Source organism: Chelmon rostratus, chromosome 11, assembly GCF_017976325.1.
Source record: "Chelmon rostratus isolate fCheRos1 chromosome 11, fCheRos1.pri, whole genome shotgun sequence".
NCBI lineage: Eukaryota > Metazoa > Chordata > Actinopteri > Chaetodontiformes > Chaetodontidae > Chelmon > Chelmon rostratus.
The window spans coordinates 2,580,421-2,605,880 of record NC_055668.1 but is presented as its reverse complement, the minus strand read 5'-3'; the positions used below and the strand labels follow the sequence as shown (position 1 = coordinate 2,605,880).

Below are 25,460 nucleotides of genomic sequence, written 5' to 3'. Positions count from 1 at the left end.
AATCTTGGCTGGAAAATGCAAAACCTCCTATTACTTTTATGGCTATGTTATATCAAGCTAAATAGGCTATGAAAGACGAGAGACAATATCTGGTAGTTTAAATGTAATAACAATCAGTCAGGGCTGGTAAATGTTTTCCTTCTCAATTGTATGTAAGCATTTAAGCGATACACTGAAAGCCAGAGAGGTTACCTGGAAACGCATATGGTAGTTTCTGTGTAATAACCACGAATTAGAGCTCTGCAATGGCTCCAGAATTTCATTTAGACAAACACGATGAGCCAGAGATTTCTGTGGTTTGATCACTCTCTGTTGCTGTTCAAATTCACTTTAGACTTTCATAACCTGTTCTGTAATTTCATCTGCAGTGGTGCTAATGTTTGGTGTTTCTGGTTCCTGCTTACCTAAAGCGAATCCCATGCAGAAAGCCACATCAGCAATGGCGTACACGCTTCCATAAACAGACACATGCCGCAGGTCCACAAGGTAGCCCATTATCGGCATCATAGAGGAGTCCACCATGCCTGTGACACGCCATGAAAAATAAAGATCTTACACATTCACCAAGGAAAACACTTGTTTAGAACAGTATTAAATTTAGCAGACTTACCAATGGCAAAACCAACACCAAAGTTTGGAAGAATCAGACCATAAATGCTTGTGGCAAACGGAACCTGGAACAGACAGAAAAATGCAAGAGAAAGCAATTATTAGTTCATTCAATTTAAATCTATTACAATGTTTTACATGGGAGTGGAAACAACAAACTCCTTCCATTGGGGATCGATGCTAGTCGATCGACTAGTTTTTGAATTTGGTGACAAAATCATTGTGAACTCTCATCTTCACTGGCAGAAAACGATTTGGAGAGGAATGAGATATATAACAGAGGGAAAGTCTGGATTTTGACAGTCTAGATGATTTTTTTTAACTCAGAAACAACATCTTATAACAGTTAAACCATGCACATAATGCAGCACTTTAAAATCTACATTTAGTAGATCTGCTGTTGGGTTTCTACTAGCATATAGACTGTATATGTAATGACTGTAATGTATATGTGATTATACATCTTACACATCCTCTGCAGACTTCATCTTAATTTAAACAGCAACATTTCTGCTCCATTTGAAACTTGTAGTGACCCACCAGTGCTGATCAAACATCCCATAAATGATATCTGAATTCACACCGACCGTGTAGTCGCCTCCCTCATACTTACACATATTACACTGATTCCAACCAACGTTATCCCAATGAGAGCACAAAGCCATCTGTAAGGGAGAGCAGATGTGTCATCTAATGTAAAACACTTTTACTCCAATCAGATACAATAATCCCTGCCTGAATTGACTCATATGCCATACTGTAACTCATATATGTTTTAGGTGAACAGAGTTATGTAAACTCTCCACACCCAGTATCAATGATATATCAGTAGTATAACAGTTTAGGTACCACATCTCTATGAGCGTTGTATGTTGGTCAGTACTTTATTGACAGTCCATTCATTGCCCTTTTTTCAAATTTCAGTGGGGGGGAGGAAAAAGAGAAGAAAAAGAGAAATAGGGGAGTAATGATGTGGGACTACTGTTAAAGGAAATCACCATCATGACTTACCAGAAAGTAATGCTGAAATTTCCCTCATCATCCCCCCTTCTCTTCTCAAAATTCTACTTCAAATGCTGTGATTTCACTTATGGTACGATCTGTGTACGAACCACTGATGAGTCCTATGTTTACGCGGCATCATTTGAAGGAAAACAAATCTCACTTATTCATACATTTTGTGAAAATTGCTGTTTTGTGATTGTGAAAAGTGAGTTTAAGAGATGTGTGACTGCTGTTACTGCACTCTGAAGAGGGGCTTTCACATATGTAGGCTTCGCTGTTGATTTGTTGGTTAGCTTGCTGTGTTTTTTACTGTAAAATGGTCATGTGTGAATTGAGAGACAACACCCCAATGGCAGTAAGGGTTTGGTCTTTGATTGCATGCTTTATTTTAATTAACTTCTTTTTCTGGGCAAAACTTCATGTGAATAAATGTATGAAAAGTGAATTGTGAATGTGTTCCAATATGATATTCCCACAGATCCAATAGTATTTTTTCCCTCTTCTCTGAGGTCTCTATGTTACTAATTTTATTTGATTTCTTTGGCTTGTTTCTATATTGAACAATTTTAATATACTTAATAAACTGGATAAATATCAAGATGACTGGAATCTAGATAAAGAAAACTGACATGTCAAAATTGATTGCTTTAAACATTGGTAGCAGGAACAGAGACCGTAAAAAAAAAACACTAGCATGAGTAGCAGAAGCAGCATTAACCCTGCAGACTTGGTAGTGTCAATAGCATTAGTATACTAGTAGTTTGGTATGGTTAAGTTGGGAAACCGAAAGTCCTGTTCTAACATTAAAGAGGATTTTGCTTTTTGATAGTACTGAGAAGGTTAATGGCAAAACTAACAATAAAAGAACATTCCGGACCTAAAAACCCAGATACCATCCCAAGGGAAGACATATATATATATATACGCAGAAATTATGGATCAACTGTATCATCAAGTCTTGAATAAAGCCAGCCTCACAAACACACACACACACACAGAAAAAAACACTGAAAACTCATTTAGAGGAGCGGAAACAGATATCGCATCCACAGTAGAGAGAGAGCGAGAGGAAGACAGAGCAGATAAGGACAATTTCCCTCCGTACCTCCCCATCTTGTGTGCCAACGTGCCAAAGATGTTGGTTCCAATAAGGTAGGAGATGGAAGCTGGTAAGAAAGCGACACCTGGGCCACAGAGAGATGAGAGACTGAAGGTGTGGGCAGGCTTTCCAAGATAAGCAGAGCTCTATCAGCGGCTCATCGCTGAGCCGCTGTACATCTTCCATTGTCAGTAATGAAGACTTGTGCTTTCCACCTGCCAGCATGTGACACCCTAATATCCTGTTCCCCACTCATCTTTTTTTATCTGACCTAGACTTCATATACAATGGACTTGAGGAACAAACTAATAACACCAAAGACTGCAGGAAGCCTCTGTATGGAAAATATCCAGCAGGATGCAGGTGTGACACTTCTGCACTACAGCAAATCACAAAATAAAAAGATGTAGGTGTGTTATGTAAATATAGAAAATGTGGAGCAGTGACGGATGAGACTTTGTCAAAGTGATGAATTAGTACAGGGAGCCAAATTTAAATTTGCACAGATTGGATATATCAAGCTTTCAGACAAACTGTAGTTGACGTGGTTGTTGATGGAATGGGAAAAGTCAGGCACTCCTAATTAAGATTTTTAAAGTTTAACTCCAACCATTAAGTGTCGAGTGCAGAACCACATCAGCTGAATAAGATCTAATGGGATCATGTTGTCTGGCTAAAATCAAGTTGGTCTGGTTTGAGTCAAGCCACTGGAGCATTTGTTCAGTCCTGTCTATCTATTGTAACAAAAGAGGCTAAACAATGCTAAACACTGGCATTGGGCTCATAGTTAGTGAGGGATTGTACTGACCTGCATTACATGCAGAGGTGTTTCTAATATTCTGCCTCACCGTTAGAAGGATAGAAAGTTAGGATCACCTCTCAGTATAATTGAGTCCAGTACAACACCACACCAACTGTGACCTCAATAATAAACATAACTATTATTCTATGGAAAGGATTTTAATGAACGCTTTACCTTAAAATGTGTATATGCATGTTTGTGTTTGTCCTAATTGTGTGGGCATTAATTATATTATATTATTATTATTTATGAACTAAAAGTTTTGTGAACATTTCTCGCTGTAAGGACATTTACTGTGTATTGTCTGTGTGACTACATGTACTACAAGTACTAAACAAAGCTTTGTAAATACCTAGTTGCCATTTCCTGGCACACATGGTCTCCATCATCCAGATTGGCAGCGTTGGCTCCATCATGGCAATGCCCATATTTCCAAAACAAATGGCACCTAGGAGGGAAGATTGAGGATAAGTGGATGCAGCGTCAATTAAAGTCTATTTTTACTCTTTGGTCCTTGTTTGTTATTCTTCCACCCCCACACTGCCTGAACATAAACACACATACAACCATAGCCAGCTCTCTGTGTTACTGTGTGTCAGAATAAGTGATGTGGAGGGGAAGGCCCACTGACACGCAGATGCAATTTAACCGCCGCATACATTTGTATTTGCAGGGACTTGGAAGCTGTGTTGTCAAAGGCATTAGCTCCTGGTGGGTTTGCCAATGGTAAATTTGTCACACCAGTCAGTTAGAACTGAAGAAGCCCCTCGAATGAGAGGAGAAATGTTTTCTACAACCAAGTCCTGCTGCCCTTGATTTAACCCCCCTTGGATAACTTGCTTTGTATAGTTTAGTTAGTTTGTAAGGTTTGTCTAGCTAAACATGTAGGACGCTAGATGTCTTCTGCATCACCTAATCATCCTACTGATAACCAACAACAGCTCAGCACTACACACAACACTACACAACTTTAGGAAGCGTCCAAATGGCAAATGTACATTCTATCAAAAATAACACGGATTGACTGGATGCCGAGTGGCTGGTGAAGGCCTTCAGGGATGCCTGCATCATCACCCTGACTGAAACTAGACTCTTCCATCATATGGGCTGACAGGAACAGTCAGTTGGGCAAGGTGAGGGGTGATGGGATCTGCATCTATGTCAACAGCAGGTGGTATAATAACATAAAAATCCAATGAAACGGTTGGACATGCTGACTCTTATCGTTACGCCCTCTTATCTTCTGAGGGAACTCCCTGCTGAGGTCATCAGCTGTGTTTACATCCCACCAAGCTGTAGCGCTGCTGTTGACTTCAGCTCTGCTTCCAACACATTTCAATACCACCAGATGATCAAGAAACTCCCTGTCCACTGGGTTTAAATTTTCAGGCATGTGATTAGGATGAAACCCCCTGGATGCCTGTCTGTGGAAGCTTTCTTTACACGTCCAGTTCAGATGAGACCGCGTGGCAGACACAGAACACAACAGAGGAATTATCCAGCCCAGTTTCTCGCCAAAGCTTGTAATAAACCGACTAAAGGACAGCGTGTCAGTGTGACGGTTTGCCTCGACTACGTGTGAAAAGTACACGCATGCAAGTAGGTGCAGTAGCAGCAGGGGGGTTAGGATGGTAGCGAAGGACAAACGTAGCATTAAACACACTCCCTGAGGGGCAGAGGTTGGGATAGAGTGGCAGTGTTTTAAGGAAGTAGTTATATTAAGCAAATTATAATATTTTCCTAAACCTAACCAAGTAGTTTTGGTACATAAACCTAATCAAACTGCAACCATCACCAGAAAGTTTCTTGGCAACCTTCATTTTGAAAGTGTAGGTGGACGTTGAATATTAGTTCTGGCTAATGCTGTTTTCAAGCCGAGGTGACACAAAACGTGACACAGACTCGGTGGACCAGTGTGGTCCGGTGGGTGTATTACACATTTGGCGTGATACCGGGTTGAATTATGCCATTTGACCAGACAGTTTTTTGGGATCCCCCACGAAAAGCTTGAGGAAGTAGTGAGAGGGGTGTCTGGCCTGCTAACACCCGGGGTTCAACCCGTCGATGTCCACCTGATAGATGTAAAATGGTATTTTAAACACTGGCAATCTCAGTGAACAGCCCTTTAGTGAGAATGTATCCACGGTTGGTTATTGGTCCCTGATCGCAGGGTGGTGCCCTGTTGTTATTAATTCTTATTAATAGTTTTATTGTTATGATATTATTGGTATTATTAACTATCCTTAATATCTGCTAATAACCAAACCTGCTCCGACAACAACATGCACACAAACAAAACACACAGCATTATTCACAGTATTTTCTCTGATGGATAGATGACCGTCTTTAACATGCAGCACTCACTTCACAACACGTCACGTCCAACAGACAAAAAACGAGATCTGAGCCAATTTCTCCCCCTGCCCTTTTCCCAGCATCATCAGAAAAGGCAATATCCCACACATGCTTCTCCAGAGTGAGGTGCCATGTGCTGATATCATTTTCTTACCAGCTGCGATTAGGATGTACGGATCCTTCATTAGTGTCAACAGTGGGGTCCCCTTCTGACTCTGTGAAGGACAGGGGCATAATAACACAACTCTGTGTCAAATGCAAGTGAAACGGTGACAGACTCAGAATCTGCTTTTGGAAGCTTTGTTTTTGTCTCTTTTGTGTGTTTGCACACACTCCCAACATTACCATTATGACCCTCTACCCTGTGAAATCTAACTTTCTAGAACTAATCTAGGATTTGAATGTCACAACGCTGATTGCATTCCTTAACAATAATAATACAGCTGGATACACTAGCTGTGCAATGACAATATTATTCTCTTCCAGTTGGCTTTTTATTGTATGTAATGTCAACAAAGTTATCAAACACACCTGTTAAATGAATGAGAACCAGCTAACAGTACTGCCTTTATTTACAAAAACCATGACTAAATAATAAAAATCCTGAAAGTCAAATTCCAGTCAGCTTTGTGTATTCTGTAAACTGACTCAAACCTCTGTAACATTTCTAAAATGTGTGTGAAAAGTAGTGGAAAGTGCTTGGAGAATTGAAATGCTATTTGCAGTGAATGAAGAATCAAGCACATTACACATATGAGAATTAGATTTCCCACTAAGGGCGGCAGTAGCTCTGTCCTTTGTGTGTGTTTGTAAAATTACCAATAGAGTGAAAAAAATCACGTCCCCCAAGGGGACAAATAAAGTAAGTGTTAAAGTATAATGCATCTTGTTCCTAATTGAAGGACTATTGTGTCTTGCTGCAAGTCTCTGAGGATACTGAAAAGGTGAAAGAATTTGCTAACGACCAGAAACAGATCGTCATACTGGCTTTTCCTCCGTTCTGTTCGGTTGTTATCTCCACTAATGTGTGACATCATGTGTCATCCCCAAAAGAAGCAACAGAGCATCCTTCCTGTATTCTGAAGGAGTCATCACCTCTAATGAGCCTCTGTCAAGGGCTTTTCACTCTCTTTAAGCCTTATGGTCCCATACAATTAGCTGCCCCAACTGTCTTACAACCACGAGTACAGACATTTACATGTACATGCATGTGACAGCTTGTAAATTGGATTTGTTATTTTCACATATGAAGTCACAATAAGTAAAATGGATAACACTAAAGAGAAATCAGGAAATGTTATAAACATGTCAAACAAGTAACAATGTCAAAATCTTTCATCAACATGTTTTAAACAATCATGTCCATTGGACAGTGATAACACAGGGTGAAACATGTGTTGCTATTCCTAAAATGAATGGAAAAAAAGTGTTGATACATCTGCCCTGTTCAGTGTTTGTCTGTTTGTGGTGAGCACTGTTACTGCGTTTAAACTTCATGCTGAGGAACGAGTAAAGAGAAGCGGACAAACGTGACTGATATCCACTTTTACATCAGCCTGCATCACAACCCATAAACTCTGTTTCTGCTATTTTCCACTACTATTAAGACTCACATAGCCTTATTATTGGCTGTTTCTTCAGGCCTGCTGGTAGCCACAGTTAAGGATACCCATCACCTCCACAGATCAAAGAGCCTGTCTGTCAATGGTCTGATGAAGGATTACTTTAATGAATTCCAGTTTCCTTGGTAAGTTTGTTTTAATGTGTTTAAACAGCCTTAAGGCAGTCATTGACACTTTTGCTTAAATAAATAGATTTCAGAATTAGAGGCTGGATGCTGAATGTTTGCCTGTCCCTGGGTGTCCTTGCTTGCTTGGATGAATGTCAGGCACTACTTTCAAGTTAAAGGTGCCATCTACAGTAAGTGCGGTCCATTTAGCATTTACCATTTACCAAAAGCCATGGATGTTTTGATGCAAGTCATCCACTTTCTCAATTTCTCTCCACATTTCCTGTATTTACTATCCAATTATGAAAAAATGTCATGAAAATATAGTCTTTACAATGTTCTGCAGCTGTAAAGGTCATCTTAATGAAGTGATAACCTTCAGGAAATGAATTACTAAGGCAAACCAACTCACCTCTGGTTCCACCTTGGTGGGATGAAGAACAAAAAGCTGCAGAGCTGTAAAGAGACACAGTCAATCTTCTTAATATAAATATATGATAAAAGAATAGATCTTATGTCAGGAATTGCTGAAATTATGTTTAACAATGTATTCTGGCAATGAATAAATGGATGAGCATAATTTCTTGAAGTTAAATGAGGACACAACTGAAATCCTACTAATCAATCCTGAAACAAAAAAGAGAAACGCAGTTTAATAATCTGGGGAAATTAACTCAATGAATTAAATCTGAGGTTACAAGTCTTGTTGTTAGTCTAAGTTTCAAGTCCCACATCGAAAATGTGCTGAAAACCACATTTTTCTACCGTAGAAACAGCTAAAGTACGACCATTTCTAAATCAAAAAGATGCTGAAAAACTGATTCATGCCTTTATTTCAAGCCGACTCCGGTGATGCACTATTTACCGACCTCTCAAAAATAACACTAGGAGAGTTCAGCTCATTCAAAACTCTGCAGAGCACATTAGTCCAGTTTAAGGCACTCTGCACTGGCTTCCTGTAACATTCAGAATTGATTTTAAGGTCTTCCTCCTTGTATATAAAGCCCTTCTTGGACCAGGACCAAGCTCCACTGTCAGTACACTGCAACGATCTGCTGCTGGTTTATTGGAGGTTTCCAGCAACAGCTGAGAGAAAATCATGGATGCAGCCTTTGTCTGTTACACCCTAACGCTCTGGAACCCACAAGTAACAGATATCACTGAAGCCAGCTCTCTGAATATTTTCAGAAGAAAGTTAAAAACTTAACTTTAGCATTTAACTAACTAGCTATTGGTTCCTGATACAGTTCTGAAATGTTTGTGCTTTGCCTCACACTTATGTACTGTTGCACTTTGTTTAAAATGTTGTATTTTACTTGATTTTATGCACCCTAAGTACTCTGTTTTTTATTGTTTCATTCCATGTTCTTTAACATTCAGTAAAGCACTCACTTGGTGCATGTGATTTCTTCCTTATAAAGCACTTTGAGCTGCAAATCCTGTATGAAAGGTGCTATAAAAAGTTTATTATTAGCATTGTTATTATATAATGTTGAGCTTGCACATTATTCTTATCATTCCTTTTATAGTGACTATTTTTAGTTTGGATGTAAGAAGCAATGTAAACATACCTCCATCAAACATAGCCAGGAAAGCCAGAATAAGGAAAGGTGCTGTCTTCCCAGCGAACTCATACATCACACTGCCGAATGGGGGTCCAACTGTGGAGGACACATCATAAAATCATTGGTTGCTAATGATTAGTTACTGTGGCCACATCCCCTGCAAGGCAGCTCACACTGCAACACGAGTGTCAGGTGAGTTTTAAAAACCTTGTTTTGAAATGAGATATCGGCGTGGTAAGTTTTCTAAAACCATGGAATTCATGTTTTTATTTCTGTACTAAAAATATGAGACTTCCTTTCAGCACACTACACACTGTGTTTCTGTGGTGTAATTTATTTGCAAGAATAGCTTAATAAAAATGTTAATAAATGTGTCATGACCTCAGTTACATATGCATACCTAACACACCCAATGCCAGACCTCCCAGGGCGATTCCAATGGCGTGACCTCTCTCCTCATCATCTGTGTACACACTAGCAAGCATTCCCATGCCTGAAAGCACACAGATGTAATACATATGCAATGCAATACAATTAGAGATTGTTATGCAACTTCTTCAGAGAGACCAGGCTCCATCACAACATCCCAGATCGGGCGACTGCCCTGGACGGCAGACCATGTTCCAACTCTGTGTTTACATCACTGATGCTTGGTGCTCAAACGTGGTCAAAGTACATGCAAATTGAAAGTACACACCATTCCCAGCATTTTGACATGCCCATTAATGACTACTCAGTACTCACACACAGAAGAGATGCACACACACACACACTCGTTTGCAGAGTTATGCTGGTTTGGACATTGCGTTGAGTTCCATTCATTGTGGACCAGCTAACCCTAAACTTTTATTTATTGGCTCTCTGTGTCTCTGTGTGGTGGCTGGGAGGAGGCTCACTGTGGAGGAATCAGTTTTCTTGCCAAGTGGTGAGCACAGTTTACAGCTGTTGATCTATAGCTAAAGCTGTTTTACTGAGTCGTGATTTATCGACCTCCTGGTAGAGCAGGTCAGTTTTTATCTGAGTTTACCGACTTCTATTATACATCCAGACAAAATGTTTGACCTGCACTTCAATGATGTCCCAAATTATGTAGCTACTGATTTTCTCACTATTGCTGAATCTTTGAATTTCAAACAACATGTTTCTGGCACCTCTCCCATAGAGAGTCATAACTTGGGCCTTGTGTTGTTTTTTTTTTAAATGAGACTAGATATTGATCATATCTGTTGTGAGGACCAGCTGATCAGTGATCATGAATGCAATTTCTTTCACCTCTCTGTAAATGCTGACCCTCTGTGTCCATTGTGTTGCTGCATCATTACTCACAGTACAGCTGATCAGTTCTCAGCGCACTATTGCTGTGACACGAATACAAATTTTAACGATGTGGAGTTTTTAATGCAGTCTTTTGAGCATGGCTCCACACTGCTGGACAAAGTGACAGGTTTAGGTTAATGCTAGGATCAGGGCTGTCCCCGTGGATGACTGGGATGGAAGTGTCACAGTACTGAACGATAATGGAAAGCTGGATGGATGGATGTTCTTTCAATGACCCTGTTAGACAGATTACGGGGGTGGAATGCTAAAAGAAAAAGCTCCACTTACATTCACTCCCTGCAGAACCATAACCTCTACTTGCCTAACCCTAACCTTAACCTAAACCAAACCTTAACCCAAGGCCTCACCCTGAAATTTAATGATTTACATTATGCAGACTTGCATTTTGCCCCTAAAATGTGACTGAGTAAACAAATTTATGTCCCCACAACATGAGTAATACATAGCCACACACACACACACACACACACACACACACACACACACAAACAGACGGTCTCATATCACCCTATACTTACATTTCTTCACTGGCTCTCACTATTGTGTTACTTCCCACTACAATGGGTGTCTGCAGGACCACATTTTGTCATGATGCCATGAACAATACCAACCACGCAGTCCAGGCTGGTAAAAATGAACTGCAGGGACTGAATGAAGTCATCAGCAGTTATATGACAAAACAACCAGATGGTATTTTTTACTGTAACTGATGATTTTAATCAAACAGATTTCAGAACTGTTTACTCCACCAGCATGTCCACACCCCCACCAGGGGAAGCAATACTCTGGACCCTGTTTACACAAGCATTCAAGTTACAAAGCCACCCCCCCCCCCCCATTAAGATCATATTCACCTGCTTCTCCTGCCTGCTTACAACCAGCTGATTAAAATAGTCAAACCATCAGAAAAAACGGTGGAGGACAGATTAAGATGCAGCAGGTCTACAGGACTGTTCTGTGTGCAGAGTGGCACATGTTCAGAGATGTTGCCACCAGGAAAAACAATGTCAACCTTGACGAATACACATCATCAGTGGCATCATACACCAGAAAATGTGTTGATGATGTGGTGATCGAAAAGATAATAAAATAATTCCTCAGTCAGAATGCATGGATAAATGGAGAGGTGTGGGCTTTATACACGGCCAAAAAATCGGGTCAAGTGACAAGGAAGCATACAACACCAGACAGAAGCTGGATTCAAATAGGCAAAGCGGAGACATCCGGAGAAACTGGAGCGAGACCTCAACACCAGCAACACCAAAGATATGTGGCAAAGTGATTCAGACCACAGCCTACCAAAGCAGGAGTGCCCCCATCATGTGTGAGGCCATGCTGCCGGACGAGCTTAACACATTTTATGTTTGCTTTGATCACCTCAACAAAGAGTCAGCTGTAAAGTCCACTCTGCCTCCAGAAGACTGGCCACTACCAGTATCCACAGTTGATGTGAGACAAATCCTTCTGAGTATGAACATGAGTAAAGCTGCTGGGCCTGATAGCATCCCTGGCTATGAGCTGAGAACATGAGCCAATCAGCTAGTTGATGTCATTGATGACATTTTTAACCTATCACTCTCACAGCAGAATCGTCCTTCCTGCTTCAAGACAGCCACCATCGTCCCTGTGCCTAAAAAGTATGTAGTGTCTAGTCTAAACAAGTATTGGGTATTGGACTTCACTACAAGTCCTCCTGTTTATGCTGTATGCCAATGACTGCAGCTCCCAACATGGAGAGAACTCTGTTGTGAAGTCTTTGGATTTCAAACAACGCTGAGAAGTCATATCAAGAGGAAATGAGTAACCTTGCAGGGTGGTTCACAGAAAACAACCAGCAGCTCAAAATCAGTTCATCCTCCTCATTCAACAATAAATAATATTTTTGTTGTATGTGTAGCATCAAGTGACTACAGCTTGCATTTCGTTGTTCTTTCAGACCTACCACTATCTTACAAACAACAGTATGCTAACGGTAAAGTCCTGTGTGACAACGAGTCCAAATCCAAATTACTAAAGCAGGACCACCTTTAAACGCCTCCCTCCTGGGAACCCTACACTCTTTGCAGTGGCTGGCAGTGCTGTCTTCACCTCTTGTCTTGCCTGACAACATTTCGACCACAAACAACCCATAATGCAGCTCTAATGTAAATTAACAGGCTCAGTCACTCAAGAACAACACAAGAGCCAGTACTTAGTGTGCGTCTGTTGTGAACTTATGTTGAAATGTATTCAGATAAGATGAATAGGGAATACTTGAATGGACTGACCGGATACAAGCATCGCATCACAATAGAGAGAAGGAGGTCTTACCAGCCACAGACGAGCAGGAGGAGCCCACACCTTGAAGCGATCTGGCCAGAAACAGCAGAGTGTAGCTCGATGAGAAGGCGAACACTTCACAACAGCGAGAACAGCAGAAATATAAGAAACATCAGGCAGGATGCAAGCATTCAGATTTTCTGATAACGAAGACATGTTGGCTGAACTTACTGATGGTGGAGATGAACATGATGCAGAAGCCAGCGAATATGGGAAGCTGGTATCCTATTCTAAAGGGACGAAGAGGAAAAAAAGAACAGATGAAACGCAGGATTAAATATAGAGGAAGCATGTAATCAGTTTGAGATGTCTAAGCAAACATGCATGACGACATAAATGGCTTCATTCCAGTTGACAGTAATTATTATCGGTATTGTGAGGATGTGAGATCCAAAAAATATAAATGCTAGAAGTTGTGGGGAACTGTCGATCATTTAAATGGTAATTGCTTTAGACAGAGAGGAGTGACATTCCTGTGCATATGCTTAAAAATAGCACGTGTGAAAGCTGTTACTTTGAATATATTGTTGCCATAGTCACCAGAACAGGAGGATGTAGATTGACTCCAACTGTGTGTGAGGTATAGCACAACTATGTAGTACTACAAAATCACCACCTGAAAGCCAACACGCTGAATATAAACTCCATGGGAAAAAAAAGTATCTTGTAACAGCATCAACACAAAGAATTTGTAGAAATCCAGCATTTGATGACACATTTTTGCCAGTTACAATTGTTAGCCTGACATTTTAAGCAGAGGACTGGAGGAGGATGACAACATCTTTTTTCATTAAAAGACTAAAAGCTGCCATGCACGTCAGAGCTGTTGTATTCCCCCACAGATACCTGACATGCTTGACTTGCCTTGTATTGTCCTCTGTCAGGAGGGAAGGTGACTAAGAACCAGTAATGGGACTGTGTTCTTTGCCTCAATTACAGCATATCTGAGTGCCCATCTGAGACACTAAATACTGGCTTTGTGGTGAGAGCCAGTGACGTTGGTGCATTCACACTCCTCCCTCTCCCCTAAACATTTATCTCATATTCTGTTATGTTCACACTGGCTCCGTGTGGTTGATTTTTTCTACAATGTTCATTTCTATTATTGTTATTATTATCTTATCATTTTTGACCAATCATTTTAATGTTCAGTTCTCCTCCAAAACATCTGGTGCCACTCAACTTGCTGCTTTTTTTGACAGAAGTGGACAATGTAAAGAAAAAGTGTTGGTAAATACATGTTTATATATATTTTTAAATGCTCATCCAGCCAGGGTGCTCCACCTCATGGACATGGTAAAAGTTCTTCCTCAGCCAGAAAGTTATTGTGTGTTTTTTTTTTATATATCAGATGCTGGACCAAACAAATCAGTGCAGTGTGGAGGATCTTACTAAGTCTGTAAAAGAGTCAATAAAACCTGCCTTAATATTACTGCTGCTAACCCAACAGAGCAGAATAAAAAAACACTGGTATAAACTGGAAACTTGTAGTGTGCCGTGTTGTCCAAATGCTGTTATATAGAATTATAGAACAAATTGTCAGCTAACTTTTGTCCAAAATTCTTAAAATAATCATTTTACTGGTCTTTGAGCGGCTGAATGGTGAAAAGCTCAGACAGGTAGCTAATTAAAGAAACATAATTGGGTTTTTTTTCCGACCATTTGCCAACAGATCAAACTATAAGCACAACATCTGACATATTTTTATAAAGTTGTTACTGAAGTGTTAGCAAACAGTCTCCAATTTACTCATCCAGCGGCCACATTAGCATTCCTTTAAAGACATGTCTCTGGTCAACTAAAAAAAGAAAGTCCTGTATTTATTGTCCTTCAGTCTCCACTGACTCACTGGAAATACAATAAGAGTGCATTCAGAGAGCAGATCTCCCCCAGGCTCACGGCCATGGGGCAGAGAGGTAGCAAAAAGATTTAATCATTTCGTATTGCATCTAACTTTGATGGGTCAAAGATAGATGTCAGATATGGAACTAATCTATAGATGTTCAGTCCATGATAAGGATGTCAGTTTTGAGCCATGACAAAGCCTGTAACAGACTAGGTAAGCTTTGTTTTCAGCCTTTGCGTAGTGCCTCGTGCCTTGCCTCTTGTACCTGATGGAAACATGATTTCAAACTGAATCGGCCAGTTAAGAGGAGGGAAGAGTCAACAGTGTGTTTTTCTCAACATACTACACTCTCAATAACTAATTCCATTATATGCTTGCCTGAGTGGTGACCATGAGAATTGTTTTTTTCTCTAATGAAGGTCTTTAAGGCTTTAGGACAAGTTTACTTTGGAAGGCATTTTCTTGACAAGTGCCACCGCCTATAACGCTCAGATATGTTAAGCTCAGTAACCCAGTGCAGCTATCCATGCATGAAAAAGACAAATGCACATGCACACACATACAAACACACATAATCAGGAATTCCGCTCTGTTTCATTCAGTTGGATTAGATCTGAGCTGACATGACACAATGCTATCAAAACTGCATTAAAGTGACATATTTTCCATGTGCAGCATTTGATTTTCCTCCCTAGAACATGGAAATGGAGCCTGTTTCTGATCTTGCTCTCCAATTTGTGTTGGATGTTGCCTTAGATAAGACCATAAATGCTATTCTTAATTGACCTCTGGCTGGCTTTCCAAACACAAGAGGAAAATGAACCACAATTTGGGCCCTGGACCATACTAAATCATTGCACATGTATCACACCAACCTCTGCGATGGCTGAACTGCTTTTCTTTGGTGAGATGTCTGATGTCAGATGGTAGTGATGATGATGATGATGATGATGATGATGATGATGATGAAGCTACTCCCAGCTGGTTTCCCAGGTTTGGGTCAGTCAGTCTTGAGCAGAACTGAGTCTTTGCTCACAGCAGCAGGTTGTTGCTTTGCAGCTCAGTGATTTCATGTTGTTCACATCAGCTGGTTCCACATTAAACAGCAAATATGTTCAGTTCCTTTTGTTTACTTTTCATGTCCTGAAACCTCTTACTAAATGTCTGAAGGAGTTCTCACACTGAGCTGAGAAGCTGCTGCAGCTTGAGGTTCAGCTCAGAGGTTCTTGGTAATGTTCACCATGACGGCCAAATGACACAGACACTTGCTGTCACTGAGTTTCCACGTCAGCTTTTCCTTCATCTCTTATTCCAGACAAACTGACACTCTGGAACAGTTTTACTTTGTCTGGTTCTAGCAGCTCCACAGCAGCAACAAGGATCTCCTTCACAAATTCTCCTTCTGAATGCGGTTTCAGCTTCTTGGCTATTAGCTCACACCACAAAACCTACCTGCATAACACTGTCTCTGTCAGAATGTAGTGAACGTGCCATATCCTCAGAAGAGTGTTAACTTTATCCAAGCACATATGTTCTTACAGCTCATCCAGTTTCACATGTTGCAAGCTGTAATGACTGTTGTGATGAGCCTTTTTCATCACTAATTACCTTTGGCACATCGGCTTGCCTTTTACCTCAACAAAACATTCTTTGTCCATTTGTCTTGGAAAGCGCATCACTCGCACTCACATCTACTTGTGTTTTATTGACAGGTGCCATGATGCACTTGCGACACCTGTGTTCAATCAGGGATCACTCAGAAAAATGTGTCAGTTTACTATTTTATGTTATTTTCTCTATTGCAGAAGTTTTTTTTGTTTTTGTTTTTTGAATTAATCAGTCATCTCAGTCAACATATCCTTTTCCTGTCGTTTTTGACATGTACTTTTGTCATCTATTATTTTCAAAATGCATAAATGTTTGAACTTCTTTTATCACCTGTGTGGAAAATGATCAGCTGTGTGACTTTCATATAGAAAAACTGCACATACACAGCTAATCTTCCAGCCAGGTTTTACACATCACTTCATCAAGGTTTCTCACACAGAACACATCTCACTCATCTGACTGATGTGTTGTGAATGTGTACGCACATTACGGCTGTATTAAAACATTTTTTTGCTGTGGAACAAACTGAAAACATGACAGCTGACATAAACCTTAAAAAGATGTGAAGTATCCAGCGGACGCAAAACGAGTCGTGTTCCTGGACACGTTTTCCTAACTGAAAGTCCGATATTCATTCTCCTTTTATCCCTGGTTTGGTCTCCACCAACTAAATATCTGGCTCTTTAGCTGCTAAATGCTCCACTGTGTCCACCAGCTTGTTGCTAACTTTCACTGACTGATTGGTGCTGTGCAGGTACTGTGTAGTGAGTTTAGTACAGCAGAAGGGTTTGCTGGTCTGATAACCAAAGCAATGACATAAAGGAGGCTGAAAGACTTGAGGAGACTGCAGAAATGATTGGAACTGTGAATTTGTTGCAACACCACCTTGCACATTCATCATTCATTCATAAACCATTGTCAAAAATATTGACTAGTGCACGAGGCTTTGAGTGTAACTGAATTCAATTTATAAAACAGACTGGAATTGGCTTTGTTCTCTATGCAGACAATTCCCTCTATTCAATAAACTACGAAGAACTGTCCCTCCATAAATTAGGTCACCCCAGTACAGACAATGTATTGTTCTGTTCCATCAATATTTGTTCAATAATGTTCAAGGGAACATAAATTTAGCCGCACAATTGCAAAAGAGTCTAACAAACAGAACAACGCTCGTAAAACAAGCCCATACACACATCCTGCCTTCAGGCCAGGATGTTATAATGCTTTCCAAGAGTCGTCTTCTTCTTCTTCTTCTTCTTCTTCTTCTTCTTTCCCATGCATTAAAATAAACAAGTTTTCACATAGGTCCAGTCCTATGCCAAGTAAATGTTCCTGATGGTGGCGCAACAGCAACCTTCTTAAATTCTAAACCTCGAGAATACAGAATATATAGACCGTACCTGCTGCCACTTTGCAGCTTTCACTGAAATGTAGGCCCAATGTGTAGAAATGTTCAGATGCTTTTATTAAGTCCATCACTCTGTTTTTTGCTCACTGGACGGACCTGATCTGCCACACAGCATCCTCAGACTGTCTTCCATAAATGACCCAGTCAGATTTGTGAACTATCAAATATTGAGGCCAAAGAGCATCAAAATGCTTTTCTCTATACAGTATACTGTAAATGCATACCGCAAATTCTTACTAATAAATCATTGTTCATGAAAATAAATGACATCATTTTGTATTTCTCATTTGTCTTCTTCTTCTTCCCGTTTTCATCTACCTCCTCTTCCTCCCTCTTCTTCTTTGTGCTCAAAATGCCAGGTCCCGACCCACTGCTGTGCAGCAGCTATAAGGTTCATTTTAAACTGAATCTCTGTGGCTAAAAAATACACCTGAAAAGGCCAACTCCAATTCAGTTTTACAAAACCCAGACACACACCACAACACTGAGTCAATGTATGATCACACCAATCCAGAATATATCTTTTTTGTCTTGTGGCACAATTTTACAATTAGCTTTATTCCTGATTTATGAAAACTAGACTAGAGGTCAGACACTTTGTTTTTAACTTGAATGTTTTTGAACATTTGCTTTTAATATTACTAATTACAATTAGAGAAAGTGAAGCTATGTACGAGTCTATGCTTATTCCCTCTTGAAAGCATCACTTTACTTTTTATTACATTTTATTGGTACTTCTGCTGTCAGCTCATGTTTGACCTGCTTTCTTTTAATTTCTTGTGATGTTAAAGATTAATCGATTGGAAATAAAAATCTCAACTATTTCAATAATCAATTAATTGTCTAAGTTGTTGTTCAGGCAAAAATGTCAAAATAATTAGTTGACTCATAAATAACAAAAGTTATTGTTCATTGCAGTCCTAATATTATGTCAGAGGGGAAAATAAGCTGGACATTTACTTCACAATTTGAACCCGAGTGATCTATCCTCATGTTGTTGTCCGTGTGTAGTGTGAGACTGCTCACAAATGCATGATTTCCATTCATTATGTGATAACTAACACATTTTTAGTGACAGAAATAAGCAGGATGCTATTACAATGGCAACAGTCATGTTCTAGATTGCCTGTGAAAATTGCTGTAAATAGCTAATTCCACAGTTGTAAATGCCACATTAGCAACAGAAACAGAAACCTACCTATTAGTGAGCGGCCCTATGAAGGGGTTGGTAATCAGCTGTACGGTGGCTTTGGAGGCAAACAGCAGTCCCACTTTGACATTCTCACCGGACAGCTTATTGGCAGACTGGGGGCAGTCGGAGGAGTTCTGCGGCAGCTCTGTCGCAGCGGGGGTTGTTGGGACCAGGTCAGTAGACCTGGCTGTGGCGTTGGAGGCCAGAGACCTCACGCTGTTGTCATATAAGGATACAATGCTGTGGAAGGCTCCTTGAGGACCCTGCTCGGAGAGCGTGTTGTTCTTCGACACCACGTCTGTTGACTCATCCAGGCTGTACAGGTAGCTTGGAATGATGGGAACTGGCAGGCATAAAGAGGCGAGAGGAGATTGATGCAATGAAATATGACACAACCACTGACTGATGCTCACTGGCATGATGCTAATCCAGACATGGCTGCAACATATGTCAGCATGCACTGCACATAGTGCAAACAACATTGAGTGTTAACTAAGAGTTAGAACCAATGGCATCATTAATGATGATCATTCAGTGCTTCAGCCCAAAATATTTCAATATTTTTGGCTCTTTTGTTGGTATTTTGGGGATATTTTATGGCTTTAATAGAGAGTTTAAGTACACAAGACATCATCAACAAAGGTCCCTGTCTGAAATTGAGGTTGCGGCTTATGGTCAGCACCCAAAACCCTGCTATTCTAAAAACGCTGAGTGGAAACTCATTTGGAGTAAAAGAGGGAGGGGCGAGTAATAGCACATGACATGACATATGTTAATATGTGAAGCTGCTGGTAGCAGAAAATACAGAGGAAGATGCACGCAGATATTTGTCCAGCAAGATTTATCAGAGTGATTCTGTCAGACGTTACAGGTTGTCAAACAGGAACTGGTGTTAAAAACCATTCCGCTTTGCTCTTCTTCAAGAACTAAATTTTGACAAATTGTATTAAGCAAATTAAACTATAACCATGTCAAAAATGTATTAAGCTATGTTATAGAAACTGGCTCTGTCTCCTGACATGATAGACGGGAACTAACGAACGCTTCAGAAAAGACGAGGTAAGGTGATTTTTGACAAGAGCTCGTTGTGTTCACATTCCTTCTGGCACACTGCTGCTCCTTGACTACATGTGCCAGCTAGGCTGTCTGCCCTCTCAATAAGGACCATGCAGACGAAGCATGGCAGTAATTATTGAAGGATAAAGAAAAACCTCCAACAACGCCCTTTAAACAAATGTTTAATGTGTCAGTCTTACTAATACACTATGCTAAGTGTTGAGATTTTAAAGTAACAGCCAAACTGTTGGCATGGCCGCACAAATAAATCTACAAAAATAACAATCCACCAAGTACACGTGGTAAACCAAACTCTATGTTAGTTTTACATTTTGTCTGTGAAAGAAAGAAAGAATGAAATCAGACATTGTACTTATTGGCTAATATTGATTGTTGATGGAGCCAAATAGATAATCTATACTCATACATGGAATATGAAATATGGGCAATCAGTATGCATGCAAAGTCAACATAATATAAATATCTGTGATACGGGACATGATCTACGAAACTGAACACAGAGCTAAGCATGGGTTAGATATTTAATGGTGTCTGTAACAAACCAATCTCTGTTTCTGTCTACAGGTTATTTTCACTGATTCAGTTCAATGATTTTGTAATTACAGCATGAAGGTCTGTTAATATTAGCGGTTTATTTGGCTTTAATTCAGGATTTTCTCTATATGAAATCTGTTCTGCCGGCCAAAAAGCTGGAGGTCTGTGCAGAGGGATGTGCAGTGAATGGCCACTTGTTGTATGGACTATGCGATCCAGTAAAGACCTATTACTTGATTGCACAGCAGATGTAACACACTTTGACAAAATGTTGTGAGAGCGTGTGAGACAGCATCAGTGAACTGTTGATGCTGGTCCCAGTCATTAACTCTTCTTACAGTATAAAACTGAGCCCATTCATTTTTCACTCTGTAATTCGATGAATTTACTCATCCATGATGCTGTAAAATGTTTTAGAAGTGGGATTTTATGGTAATCACTAAAGTCAAAAATGCAATTATTACGGTATTTCAGTGGATTAAGGGGTGGATCAAACCGCCTTAATATATCACAATCAGTTCTTTTATTCATTAACTGATTTAAGGTAAACCTATTGAATATGGAATAAGCATCCTTATCATTACTTTGCATCTAAAATATTTCAGAACCCAAATGAAACCCATAATCCCAACCCCAATAACACCTTAAATTGATATTAAATGGATTATCAAATTTTCTAAATTATATGTAAATTAAAGGGACAATCATGGGTCCCTTAAAATTGACTTCATTTGTTCATGAAAGAGTCTCTGGCAACGGTATTCAACTAGTTTTAGGTGAAGGAGTGAAATGTGTTTTCAGGGATATATTCAGAATGAATTAAAGGTATTTTGAAGGATTGTTGCTGTTTGCTGTGTTATGACTGATCTCTTTGCACGTGGTGTGGGATGAGGACGATCGATGATACTTTACACAGGAGGGTAAGTGTTGGAAAAATAAATGAATGACTATCAATATGTACCAGGGTTTACTGTCATGTGTTGCTTCCTAAAGTCTATTGTTACCATTTAATTAAGTGCATTGTGGTGAGGTGGGCATACAAGTTACTTGAGAAAGTATTCAGTATATGAAGGTCTTTTGATATTACCTCTTTGTAATCATCATGGCCAGGGTAAATACATGAAATCAGCTCACGTATGATCTTGTAGTTTTCAGTCATTCTAATTCTAAGGTCACATTATTAGCTTTAGCTAAACCTCATCAATTACAAAGTTCATCGTGAATGATCCAGTTTGCACTACATTTTACATATGGACCTCATCTTATCTTGCCAGTTTAGCAAACGTGGAATAGATCTGGAAAGGATGTGGGGACTTTGGCACAGTTAAGAGCGTCATGGAGGCTGCAGCAACAGGCTGCAATCAAACACAACTGGGCATATTTACATATTTGGACAGACAGTGAACTGGACTGCCTGTTGCGCAAGAAAAAAAAATGAAAAAACGAAAAGCAACAACTTTGAAGACGATTGAGAGGTGAGAAAAGCAGGAGTGCACCTACCGACTACGGTCAGCAGCATGTTGTCCAGAAGCAGGGCGACGAAAACAATGAAGAGAATCAGCCTCCTCGACTGTTTCTCCTCTCTGAGCCATGACAACAAATTAAACTGCCGAAGCGCATCAAATCTACCCATGGCGTTAGTCCGAAAGGCGCAAGACAATAGAAAAGAGACGGATGGCACGTCCTCCTGGAGACAGACAAGTGGCACAGGGGGGTCAGTGACCAAAATACCCCCTGAGTCTGTGTGGAAGAGTTGATAAGTTAGAAATAACAGACTGGGTGCGTGAAAGAGTGCGCGCTGCCGTTTGGAGCTCTTACCTGTGGCGCGCGGGGGCCAGCGGCAGCAGCAGTGCTGGGAGGACCGCACGCGCTCTCTACTGCCTGGACCCGCTGCTGACGTCACTGCCCTCACACCTACCGACGAGCTGCAAACACTCAAACCAGACCTGCGGTAACACAGCCGTGACAGGAGATCTCCAAGAGCGCGCAGGGTGACAGGAAACACACCCGAAACCTGCAGCTGGCCTTCACTGATGGTGGACGCACCAGCACTGACCTGATGCAGCCGCCGACTGGAGTCTGCTAATCTCGCTGCAGACACGTTTCATAAGTAGAGATCACCACCTAAACGCAGATCTGTGCTCGGAGGGTTTACCTCCCACCTGCCCGCGGGTCATTCACAAGAGCGCTAAAGACAAAGGTTTCTCCGTCTTTACCGACAAAACTGTGCAACACATCAATTATTCCTAAGCTTCCATTAAAAATGTTGCTGAAAGTCTACAAGAGATGATAAAAATATTGTTTGTACATTTTCACACAAGTATTAAAGAATGATTCAAATCCGAGTCAATCAAACAGGTTTTACTAAGCGATCAAAACTAGATTAAAACAATGTATAATGTATTGCAGGATTTGAGGTGAAATGTGGAGGGAACTAGAGATATTAAAGGGTAAAGCAGCTGAACCTGATCCATAACAAAAAGTCAAACAATAAATGTTTGATTCAGGACTTTAACAACCTGAGTAGCAGCACAGCAGCATCAATGTTTTTTCACTCCTTGGTGGAAACAATACAGCAACTCTACAATACACATGTAGAAATCAACACAGCCAAGTTCTGTTCCAGTAAAACGACAAATGTTACAGGAAAATGAATGTTTATTACAGCTTGGGTTTTATTCATTGCTTGGAATGCAGCAACACTAGTTTAACTTTGGGACAAAAAGCTGGAAAGTAAACGCTCCTATGATGTTGTTGCAGTCCCACATTGCCATGTGCATGTTTTTTCATCACAACGAGGGCTAGAAGAACATTAGGTCAAAGCTACACCCGGAAGTCGGCACGTAAACTCTGATTTCTGATAATCTAGCTGTTCATGAGTCTTGTCCCAGCTGACCCAGCTTTAGTGATGGTGCCACACTCCAAAATCTCAACGATGACTTTGCAGAGTACAAAAATGACATTAAACTGTAGTTTTCCTTGAAGTCAAATATTCACTCTCTCAAAGTGCAAAGGCTGAGTTGACCTCTGGTTTGTCCTCAGGTGATAATCACAGCAGTCATTCATGAGCTAGACAGTGACTCATTGTTTTATATGTCATTGCAGCAGAGCAGAGAGGCCACTGAGAGGCCGCTACTATAGGACGTAAATAACAAATAAATAACACAGAGCAACGCACTACAATGGATTAAATCATTCCATTACTGTCTTGTGCTCGGTGTCTGGACAGACGGGTATCAGTGTGTCCCCCTTCTGTCTCGTTCTCTCTGTCTGTCCTGTCAGTTTCGAGCTTGAACTTCAGTTCTTTGCAGGCTGCAGGAAGCTGCATGAGTGGTGGAGCAGACAAAGATCTCTGAAGCGCTGAATTAAGGTTTGACACCATCCAAATGGTGACATCTACTGGGGAACCTATGGTAAGACATTTGTGTGGAGAGATTCAAGTCAAGACCATGATGAAGCAATGAATTAGAATATGTTAAATAGTAAATGGGCCGTGTTTATATATTATATAGACTTTTCTAGTCTGCTGACCACTTTACAACACGAGCCTGCATCCCCCCTTTCATACATGTTAGCAACAACACACTGACACACCGATGCACAGCATTGGGAGCAACTTGGGGTTCAGTATATTGCCCAATGGTACTTGGACAAGGCCAGGGATCAAACCATTAAGCCTTCTGATAAGTGGACAACCTCTCTACCTCGCCCCAGATGATAATAATGATGTAATATTGCTATTTTGTCCAGTGAAAGTTTAGAATTAAAAACAGGCCACCCTTTACAGAGTCTCCAGCTCTGCTCTTGCAGTAAATACTGCAGCAGATTGACCTGAGGTATTCAGCACCAGAGTGACAGGACGCTGACAGATGAGCTGGAAACGATGGATCACTCGGAGTTCGTCAGCTCTGTAGTCCATTCACTTTTTTCTAAGCCAGGTGGTCACCTGGCTGTTCACACAGAAGAAGCCTGCGTACACCGGTGGGAGACCACGCCATCCTTCATGACGCTGCTGGCTGTCTCCAGATCAGTTCTGGATCCAGCGGTTCACTGTAAAACCTTCATTAAAGATCAAGTATTGTGCTGTACATCATGGAGTAACCATAGCAGGCAGTTCCAATGCTGAAAACTCCTGATTTGTTTAATGACAAATGGAAATTCAGTTCAAGGATTCAATGTAGTCAGTTCACCTTAAAGGTATCCAAGCAGTCTTTTCTACAAGCTTGCAAAGCAAAGGAAAATTAAGGCAATTCATGGATTTAAGAGACACCAAGGGATGTGGGAACACATTAAGACATGGTCTCTGCATGTTTCAGAGTGTGTTTAAGGGATGTTTTGCAGCCCAGTTCTGTCTGCATTTATGTCATAGAATGCCGCAGATCATTTCAGCTCGACGACGTTGGTGTTTTTGTCTAATTATCCGTGCTTCATTTGATGGATTCTTTCATAACTTTTTTTTTCTTCTTCAAATGCTTTGGTGACAAACACGACACCCCTCCTCTGCCAATAAAGCAGCTGTGAATTTGAAAGCGAGAGAAACAGAGAGGGTTGGAATGCATTTTCCTCTGAACCAACAGGGAAACGTGTTGGTGTTCACGCTCTCACTTCTTTGTGGTTTTACAGCAGCGCCATCTAGTGCTCTGGTAACATCACTGCAAAACAGGGCTTCTGCTGACCTGCTGCAGAGTTACACACAGTCTCATATTTCTTCCTCAATTCAAAGGCCTTTATTGGAATGAAACTAAAAAACAAACAAACAAAATGATAGACACAATAACAAATTAGGTATGTACAGTATATCATGTGCATGTATTTGTGTGTGAATGCATTGAGCGATCTCACCTGTCGACACATATTCCGTTTTCCTCTGGTTGCCTTGGTGCTGCTCAGTAGCTGCACACTGCTCCTAATGCTGAGTTAAATGCAGAGAATGAATTTGGCTGCAGGGATCAATAAAGGATAACTTATTTT

General features: G+C 40.6%; 1 protein-coding gene across 1 annotated transcript in view; it reads right to left on the bottom strand.

Annotated features, from left to right (window-relative positions):
- Nucleotides 1–22,356, bottom strand: part of slc18a2 (solute carrier family 18 member 2) — a 30,597-nt gene extending 8,241 nt beyond the window's left edge. Inside the window, exons 1-14 of the mRNA XM_041948093.1 lie at nt 22,308–22,356; nt 21,990–22,176; nt 18,885–19,221; nt 12,993–13,051; nt 12,813–12,896; nt 9,565–9,657; nt 9,171–9,260; nt 8,012–8,055; nt 6,025–6,085; nt 3,868–3,963; nt 2,720–2,798; nt 1,223–1,274; nt 611–674; nt 405–524 (exon numbers count right to left, since the gene is read on the bottom strand). Coding sequence (XP_041804027.1) covers nt 405–524; nt 611–674; nt 1,223–1,274; nt 2,720–2,798; nt 3,868–3,963; nt 6,025–6,085; nt 8,012–8,055; nt 9,171–9,260; nt 9,565–9,657; nt 12,813–12,896; nt 12,993–13,051; nt 18,885–19,221; nt 21,990–22,122 — 1,312 coding nt within the window. The 5' untranslated portion in view covers nt 22,123–22,176; nt 22,308–22,356. The remainder of the gene's footprint in view (nt 1–404; nt 525–610; nt 675–1,222; nt 1,275–2,719; nt 2,799–3,867; nt 3,964–6,024; nt 6,086–8,011; nt 8,056–9,170; nt 9,261–9,564; nt 9,658–12,812; nt 12,897–12,992; nt 13,052–18,884; nt 19,222–21,989; nt 22,177–22,307) is intronic.
- Between the last annotated feature and the right edge of the window lie 3,104 nt (nt 22,357–25,460).